We start from the raw sequence: 9,720 nt of genomic DNA, 5'->3' as shown, positions 1-9,720 counted from the left end.
GCAAGCTGGCAGCGTTCATGCCTCCGTAGAGTGTGCCACTCCACATTGAAGGTTGCGAGGGTGCTGCATGTCCGGCGGAACACGTCTCCTCGCCGCATTCAAACGCCTCCATTAAACCCTGCGTGGAAGCCGAGAAACCTGCTCCGGCCACATACCCGTTCACTAGCGGGCCGACCTTAAACGCAACACTAGGCAAGCTACTCCCATCCGCCCTTTATTTAAACAGGGTGAGACGTCGGGTAAGAATCGCACCACTTCGCCGCTCCCCATCTCCTCTTTCCAGCATTTTTCCATCCTTTCGATGGCATCCGACGAGCAGGAAGAGCAGTTCTCCAGCATAAAAGCCGGCATGATGGCCCGCCCAGCCCGACGGATACGAGCGAGGCAGCTCGCTGCTTCACCTCCCTCACCTAGCCCGATGGATCAAGTTGAGCCCCAAGCCGACGCGTGGTTCGACAACTCACTACTCCAAGCCAGCCCGTGGAGGAGTGGCGAGTTGCTCCAGACCAGCACAGCGGGGAGCACGGCGGCACAAGCATCGCTCTCATCGACGCCGCGTGGTACCACGCCTGCTGTACCGTGTCGTCGACGGGCGCGTAGCCGCCCCATGCTGGCAAAGAAAGGAGACGGTTGCACAGACATCCATGAGGTGGTGGCCAGCATATCTGTGCCCGCCGCCATCATCGAGGAGGAGTAGCAGACGGGAGGCATTCGCCGCTTGGGTCCCATTAAGGCCATCACCGAGGCAACACCGGCGTACACATCTTTGTCTTGCTTGGTTCTTTAGCGCAGACCATCATCGACCCCCGCCTTGGCTCCACGAAAGTGGAGGCACCCCCTTCCCCTCCGGATGAAGCATCAGCCGGCGGTTCTACTCCGATGAGCTGTCGGGAAGCGAGCCGCACTTTACTTCGAATCATATACCTCCGGGGCTCCTGACAGTCCGATGAGCGGGCTGCTAACATGGGAAAGACAAAGGGATCCATAGTGGTCGGCCGCAGACAAGTGTAGTGTATCTGTATCGTGTGAGTGGAACTCCGCGTGACCATCTGTGCACATAGTTTACCTGTTTACTTCAAATATGTTCAAAATGAAAACGTTTTCGTCCGGTTTGTATGAAATTCGTCATGTTTATATGAATCTGGCCGTGTTTGCACCAATTTTGTCCGGTTGGTTCAAACTGTTGTCAAAATGTATGCGGCTATGATTCGATGGCGGCCTCCCACGTCCGTGTCTGCGGACCTGGTCCCTCCTGTCCGCGGACGGATGCGGAAGAAAATTTGCGGGTCACCATTGAAGACATCCTTAAGGCATGAAGCTACACTTTCTTCCCTATATAAGTGAATGGCATAAGGCTGCACTTTCTGTGCCGCTCGATGCCGAAACCATTCCAACTCATCGAACCACTGCGGACACCGGTCATCGAGCAGCGACATAGCATTCGCGCTTCCATTGAAAAATCATTTGACAATAATGTCGTTTGACATGCCGTGCCCCCGCTCTTGGGAGGTAGCTGCGGGAGGGAATGAGAAGCCCTACCGTCGTAGACACCATGCGGGATTGTCCGACAGCGCCAACCGGCAACGGCGAGGAGTGGGAAGGATGGAGTGGTGGAGTTAGGGTTCGCTCAGGTCGCTTGCAGGAGAGAAATGGGACTAGTTGTTTTTTAGTTAGAACGCGAGGATTCTTTGGCCTTTCAAACTAGTGGTATTTTGACTAAATAGCATAAAGCTACCACATTTCAAGCTAGGTTTCGAGAAAACTACCACTTTTTCAAAACAAAAGTTTAAAACCTATGGAAAAACTAGTTTGCAATTTCAAAAAACAGTAACTGGTTAAAAATTATTACGGTTTATAACAGTTGTGGGCTTGTGGCCCACACGTCAGGCTGGCGCGACACAAAAATCAAGTCAGTTAGCTTGACTGTTATGACATGCGGGCCCCCCATTAGCTTTTTTTTTACAAATTTACAATCATATCCTTATTTTTTTAAAGAATAGCCACTATAAATATTTTAAAAAGCAATCGGGGCCTGCAGTCTTATTTGAAAAAAGCCATTGGGTCCCGACAAGAAAAAATGAAACGCAATAAGGTCCATGCGCCCCCTCTGGTCATGGAGCATACCCGTGATTGGCCCGCCGCTAGCGAGCTCATCCCCCACCGCCAGTTGGTGAAGCCGGCATCGCCGCCAAGCTCCGGGTCAATGCTTGGTCGCACCACCACCCTCTCATCCGCCGAGGGCTTCTTCACCACCTTGCTCCTATCATGCATTCCTCTTTATGTCACGTTCTGGTGATGCTTGTGCACAATCCGAGCTCCTGGAAGTCGGGTCACGCAACCACGCCCTTAGCCGCCGTGACTGGTAAGGGCATCTCCAATCGTGCCCCCAACAGGCCCCCCAGGCCACTTTTTCGGCGCCGGCACCGAAAAAACGGCCCAGTCGCGCCCCCAGGACGCTGAAAATCGCCGGTTCGGACCTTTTTTTCCGCACGGCGGTCACAGGCTGAACGCGGCGCGCTGGGAGCAGTTGGGGGCTCCGGCGCTAGGGAAAAGCACGCCTGGCCCACACCGAGAGGGGAAAAGTCAAGGTTTTCTTCCCCCGACTCGCCTCGCACCCACCGCGCCCTCGGCCACCACTAGCTATATCCCGGCGACGGCAGCCGCCCTACTCCGCTAGATAGCCATTCCCCGCCGGAAAATAGCAGCGCTTCGCCGCGGCAGCCCCTCCCACAGCAGCTGGCTGTTTCCGGCCGCCGTTTCCGGCCGCGGAGGCGCGGTTTAGCGGCGGGTACACGCCCACCGAGCGCAAGGTGTCCGGCATTTTGCCTGACTCGGCGATGGACTCGGATGACGAGGAAGAGCTTGCCGCGCTGCTGGAGGAGGAAGCCGCGGCCGACGTCCAGGAAGAAGAGCATCTCATGGTGCTCGCCGCCCTCGCCCAGCTGCTGACGAGCAATGAAAAGCCGCGGCGAGGTGGCTCGGCGCCGGGGCGGGTGAAAGCAAAGAACCGGCATCGTCTCGAAGGCTACTGCATGCTCTACTCTGACTACTTCGCTGATGCTCCACTTCATGGCGAGAAAACATTTCGGCGCCGTTATCGGATGAGCCGAAAACTCTTCCTCAGGATTGTGAATTCCATCCGGGAGTTCGACAACTACTTCAAGTGCAAGATGGATTGCACTGGTGCTCTTGGATTCACCTCCATCCAGAAGTGCGCAACAGCGATGAGGATGCTTGCATATGGAGCTCCCAGTGATTCACTCGACGACTATGGGCGCATGGCCGAGTCCACCAGCATAGAGTGTTTCTACAAGTTCTGTCGGGCAGTGGTGGCAGTGTTTGGGCCACAATACTTGAGAACACCCAATGCGGAAGACACTGCTCGGATCCTAGCCCAGAATGCAGCAAGAGGATTTCCTGGGATGCTTGGAAGCATCGACTGCATGCATTGGAAATGGAAGAATTGCCCATTTGGTTGGCAGGGGATGTACAAAGGCGTCAAAGGTGGTTGCAGTGTGGTGCTTGAGGAGGTAGCCACACAGGACCTCTGGATTTGGCACTCCTTCTTTGGTATGCCAGGAACTCACAATGACATCAACGTGCTGCAGTGCTCTCCTGTTTTTGCCAAGCTCATTGAGGGCCATTCTCCTCCGGTGAACTTCGAGATCAATGGGCACCAATACAACAAGGGGTACTACCTAGCAGATGGCATCTATCCGAGATGATCGACATTTATGAAGACGATCTCAAACCCTGCGGCAGGAGGCAAGAACGCCTGGTTTGCGAAAGTTCAGGAGGCTTGCAGGAAGGATGTCGAGCGGGCATTTGGTGTGCTCCAATCTCGATTCGCTGTTGTTCGGTACCCCGCTCAGACCTGGTCCAAAGATCAAATGTGGGAGATTACGACTTGCTGTGTCATCTTGCACAACATGATCATCGAGAGCGAGCAAGAAGACCCAGTGTTTGACACCGAACCATACTACAGGCAGGGGCCTCTAGCCGAAGTTGATCACAATCTACCGGCAACTTGGACTGCTATCTCAGTATGTGTCAGGAGATCCGAGACCCACAGGTGCAACATCAACTGCAGAAAGATCTGATTGGGCACCTATGGAGGCTCAAGGGGGACGCCGTGTGATGAAATACGAGTTTTTATTTGTTGAACTACATAATTTGTATTGAACTATTTGTTGTTGTACTATTTTGTTGAAGTATTTGATTTTTCTGTGATGAATATGTGATAAGAAATAATTGTGTTGATAATTGAACGCCGAGACACGGCGAAACCACGCCGAATATGGGCCTATTCTCGCCCATATGGGCCCTTTATTCGCCGAAATTGGGCTGCAAAGTGGGCCAATTTCGACGCCTGGAGACGACGACTGGACGCAAAACCGCCCCAGCGCCGATTGTATCGCCGGCTCGCCCCAAGGGGCAATTTTTATGCGTCCTGGGAGGGCCAACGGCTGGAGATGCCCTAAGGTCGGGCCACATCCTCTCTTGCATGCCTCCCCCATCGGGAGAGGAGGTGGCGCTCTCAGGTGGAAGAGCTGGAGGAGACAGGGGCAGCGTGCAGTTCCTTGTTATTTGGGAAACAGTTTAATAGGTGATTTTACGGTGGCTGACATATGGGTCCCATCGGTCAGCAAACAGACAAACTTTATTGTTGAAATAAGTTTAACGACTGTCATAAAACGGTACAAATTTAATCAAACGATTCATCAGTGCAACACAGTACTTTATTGAAACAGCGAACGAAATTTGTGATAGGTTTCTAGAAATTGTGAAAAAAAATGATAGTTTTTCCGGAACCATGGCCCCAAACGTGATAGTTTTACTCTGGTATTTTCGAACCTTTTGTTTTCACCAGTAGTGTTTTACTATTCCCTCTTTTAAATTTGAAGATGCATGTTTAATTGTAAAATGTGTACAAAAAGCAGAAACTTAAGAGTACGGTGAACTGCTCGGTGCTAGCAAGTGGAGGAAAAAACTTATGTGTAGCGACATCGTCAAAGAAACTTAAGAGCGTCTTCAAGACGGAGGCCGGACGTCTGGCAGGCAGGTAGGGTAAGCAGAACGGGTGTCAAGCAGGGTAGGCCGGACGTCTGAAAAGGACTACTCTATACAGTCTGAATCGAGCTCGTTCGACTCTTCTCTACAGTCTACGCTTCGCGCCATGGCCTCCCCTTCGACCTCTCCTGCTGCTGCTGGCCTGGATGCGCGCGAGCACGACCCCTGACCGGCCGCCTCACTCAACTCCGGGACCTTCTCTGCCACCTTCTTCCCCAACGTAGGTGAGCAACTTCGCGGCCCAAAATCTTGTCGGATAATCCCTTATTTTCGGTTCTATTTGTATCTACCATTGGCGCATCCACACCCGGCCCTTGCATTCGTGTCTAGAGGTAAACCTGTCTTGGCGCATCCACACCCGGCCCTTGCATCCTACGTGCTTATGTATTCTACGTGCTTGTCTTATTGATTTAAGTTGGTGCCAAGGATTTAGCAGTAGATGTTGTTTCCTCTTAGGCACTGAAGCTTGCCGGCCACGAGGAAGGGAGCATGATGCCGGATAGGAGAGGCGCGACCCTGCTAGAGGACCTCCCCGAGGATATCATCGACAAGATACTCGTCCGGTTGCCGTCCAAGGACGTCGGCCGCTGCCGAGCCGTCAGCACATCATGGTGCACTACCACATCGACGCCCAAATTCATGCTCGACCACCACCAGCTCCAGCCCTCGCTCCCCATTATTGACGGCCGGGGGCTGCCCACTAATTTCGTCCTCTTCCACTCCGCCGGCACCAACCAACAGTTGTGGCCTTTCTCCCGGTGCTTGAAACACCACTCCGAGGTTTGTCTTCATGGCGCCTGCAATGGCTTCCTCGTCATCTCCTGGCTGCACCAATTCTACATCTGCAATCCGGTTATCCACACTCATGCTCTCCTACCCCAGCCTCATGTTGAGCACGCCCTCTACAACACCATAATTGGTTTCTACCAGCATCTTCCAACTCAAGAATACAGGGTGCTCTGGGTCTCGGAACCATGGCACCCGTATAAATCCAGCTTGCACGTTCTCACAGTGGGATCCAATGTGATGAGGCATATCAGCGTCAGAATGGAAACACTTGCACCGCCATCCATGGAAAAACAACAGCAGTTACTCAAGGGATTGCGCTCTAAGTCCTGCTGTCCACCATCAGTGCATCACCGTGGCAGCTTGCACTGGTGTCCTTATGATGCCACTGAGATTGGGGGACACAGCTCAGACATTATTGTGTTCGACACAGAAGTCGAGTCATTCCGGTGGATGCGCAGTCCCACCCAGCTCTGCCATCATAGAAAGCTGTTCGACATGAACGGCACACTTGCTTTCTGGGGCAGCTTGACTCCCAGCTTGACCGCTATGGATGTCTGGGCGATGCAGGATGACGTCTGGACATTCAAGTACAAGATTGACGTGTCAACGCTGGAGGTAACACGACAACTTTATTCAACCTCTTTTAAAAAGAAAAAGAGAACACCACTTGATTCAACAGTGCAATGGCTCGATGATATGGTTGTGTTGAACGACCGTGAGCTGCTGATCATGTTTAACAGTAAACATGTATTGCGCTGTGACATTGATGGCAACTTCTTAGGAATGGTGAACATAGGAAAGAGTCAATATTGTATGATGCTTAATCACTGCCGCCTCAAAGAGAGCATTATTCCAATTCCATCCCACTAGATTGAGATGCAAAAGGAAGATGAGAAGTTTTCACTCTCCACAAGGCGTGTCTCAATGTTCAAGATTCCTGGTTTGCTTCCCCCTTGGATTTAGAGCATGTATTTTCTTCGTAGCTCTTATTGCTACTTATCTATCAATATAACACATGCTTTCAATATCTAGTGCTTACTGTGATATCTTGAACGTCTGATCCTTATTGTGATGTCTTGTTAATTAATCGTCTGAAATATGGAGCATCTGTTAGCACTAATTGAGGATAGTAAAATTGAGCCTAATCCCTGCTCTCTCATGAATAGGCATTTCTGGCCATTTAATTTCGTTTCTTAAACATTTCTGACCATCCGATCTAAATTTAGCGCCACGTTAGGCACGAACTGGGCCTAACGTCGCAGGTGCAGCTACTCCCGTAACTATTTTGGAGCCCAGGGGTTAATTGGGCCAGTTTTCCTACTCGGCCCAACTCAGCGAAGCCCGCTTCAACCTTGAAGAAAATAAAACACAGCGAGCCAGCACCGGGAGCAACTAGTTAACGAGCGCTCCTTCGGGAGCCTTGCAACGATCAGTGCCACTTGGCGCGCTCTCAGCCATTCACCACGTGTCGCGCTCTGGGCTCTCCCTCCGGATTTTATTTTATATTTTTATTTTTCCACACGCGTTTTCGGCATTTTAAATGTTTTTCCGGGGTTTTTCGACGTTTTAGTTTTCCACAAGTCTTCCTTAGCTTTTCGACAAAAAAAATTCTGAAAAAAATTGCGTGAAAAAACACGTTTTTTTTCCTTTCACGAGAGTCATGGTTTTGCTTTCGCGAGAGTCACGGCCGTGCCTCTCAGAAACAAAAAGAAAACACGTTTTTTTTGTTTTTCTTTCGTGCGAGTTACGGTTTTGGTTCCACGAGAAGCACGGGTGTGCTTTCACGAGAGTCACGGCCGTGCCTCTCGGACTGGGCAGGCACGTAGCAGTGTTGCAGCCCACTAACATGCTTGCATGCTTGCATGTAGCGATTAGCTAGTTAGGATGGTAGATTAGTGGGAGCTAACTATAGGTATATGTGCACTGGGTATAAAAACTCAGACTCGATGGAGCGAGCGGGATTTTCGGCCTGCTCACGACTGGACCATACGGTCCTGGCCCGCATAAGAAATTGGTCGGTCTGGTTACAAAATGTCGGCCCAAAATTTGCTTGGTCTGGTCCTGTTTTTGGCCGGTCCGACCAAGCAGACCGAAGCACGCTGCAAGATCGAGAGAAAAAAATGGTTCAATCTGACAATCATGATGACATCCCACGACTAACTTCACATCAGAATTTATCTGTCAATTATGGCAAGGCTCGCAAATCAAGTGGTTGGATTGTTAGGTGGAAGCCAACCAGGGTTCAAGTCTTGGAGCTCGCATTTATCCTAGATTTATTTCAGAATTTTCTGTGATTTGTGTTCAGTAGGAGGAGACATTCCCATCGACTACGAGACACCTACGATGACTTCGTAAAATCTCAAAATAATATGACAGCTCATTCTCTTGGAAGTGCTCATAAAGATAGAATGTGCGTGTGTATGTTTATATGAATGAGTGTATGCGCGTACATATGAGAGTTTGCGTTTGTAGTGTGTTTAAATTTTTTTACAACAAGGCTTATACACAGAAAATCATGGGCTTATGCAGTGCTGCACATTATAAACTAGTTGCATGGTACAGAAAAATCGCAAAGGAACACACATGCAGTCGTGCCATTCCGGCTGCCCAGCGCACTTCCTACAGCACATGGTCCACCCCGCCATAGCACCTGCGCACATCGCCATTGCACCGCCGGTGGTGGTTGGTCGGTCCGCACGGTTCGGCCCTGGCTTTGACACCACTGGTTCGGTCTTTGAAAACAAAATCGTCAGGCGGGTGGGTCTGTCCCGGACCGGTGGTGGTTGACCGGTCCACTCGGTCCGGCCCGGGCATCGACGCCCCAGTCCAGTCCCTGAAAACAGGACCGCCAGGCGGATGGGTCCGGTCCAGTCTGAACCGCCGGCGGCCGGTTCAAACGACGGCTTGGTCAGGGACCAGACCGGCTCGGACCATGTCTACCCTGAATAAAATCCCTCCTCTTTCTCCTAATTCGTGAAGGTGTGTTGCCGGGCCACATTTTGTTCTGAAAAAAGTGAGGCCAGCGTGGCGCCGTTTATACGGCAAGGCATTCGTCGCCGGAAAAATCTTGTGTCAAATGTGGTCCTTCTTTCACATTCGCCTTAGAGAGAGAGACCGTGGCACACCCTGAGTACACGGCGAGCGCGACGGATGTGGAGGTCGCGTCCTGTGACATCGTGCATGCGGTGAGCGCGGAGGCCACGAAGGCGTTGTGTGGTGGCACAGAGCCCGTGGATGCTCTGCACAGCGTGGCATCATGGCAAGGCATGGTGCAGCGAGCACACGGCGATGTGGCGGCATTGAGGTGCTGCGGGGCGGCGGAGGCCGCAGCGGCGCCGTGCGAAGACCGTTGAGGCGCGTGGCGCGGTCGTGCATAGAGGCGCGCGGTGACATGGGATGGAGTCGTTCATGACGATGGTCGACAACGAGCTGTGTCAAGATTAGAAAGAAAATTGTTAGCACTAGTCTTGATCATGTTAGTGGAGTTAGGGCATCTCCAATGAGAGGCGCTAGTACCAGGCGCCAGGGTAGAAATCCCGTCCGTTTCATCAGATTCCCACCCAAATTCTGACTTTTTGTTAGCGCCGGCGCAAAATCAGGCATCAAGCGCCCCAGCTTTTTCTCGTCGCCATTCTGTTTTATTTTGAACTAGCATAGCGCCTGTCCTTTTGCGGTTAGCGTTGGAGAGGCAAATTCTAACACGAACGCTTAGCCAAAAATCCTTCCCCTAAGAGCCTATTCAAGCGCTTGGCACTGTACACGCCCTTAGTCTCGAAGTAGTTAGCCTGGACTCGGCAGGTGTGCAATCGGTGCTGCGTCAGGTAGCCGGGTCGCACGACAGCTCGTGGGCTGCATGCTTGC

General features: G+C 51.8%; 1 protein-coding gene across 2 annotated transcripts; it reads left to right on the top strand.

Moving 5' to 3' along the window:
• Positions 1 to 5,083: 5,083 nt before the first annotated feature.
• Positions 5,084 to 6,847, top strand: LOC119273612. Of its 2 annotated transcripts, none has more exons than XM_037554717.1 (2): positions 5,084 to 5,290; positions 5,527 to 6,847. In XM_037554717.1, exon 2 carries the CDS (start codon positions 5,560 to 5,562, stop codon positions 6,727 to 6,729), a length of 1,170 nt encoding a protein of 389 aa, XP_037410614.1. In that variant the 5' UTR covers positions 5,084 to 5,290; positions 5,527 to 5,559; the 3' UTR covers positions 6,730 to 6,847. The 2 variants fall into 2 exon arrangements, with proteins under 2 accessions (XP_037410614.1, XP_037410613.1); XM_037554716.1 differs by having other exon boundaries at positions 5,084 to 5,294.
• The last annotated feature ends 2,873 nt before the right edge of the window (positions 6,848 to 9,720 follow it).

The sequence above is a fragment of the Triticum dicoccoides genome, chromosome 3A, assembly GCF_002162155.2.
Source record: "Triticum dicoccoides isolate Atlit2015 ecotype Zavitan chromosome 3A, WEW_v2.0, whole genome shotgun sequence".
NCBI classification, from domain to species: domain Eukaryota; kingdom Viridiplantae; phylum Streptophyta; class Magnoliopsida; order Poales; family Poaceae; genus Triticum; species Triticum dicoccoides.
The sequence above is the reverse complement of the archived record's forward strand: the minus strand, read 5'-3'. Positions and strand labels throughout refer to the sequence as shown.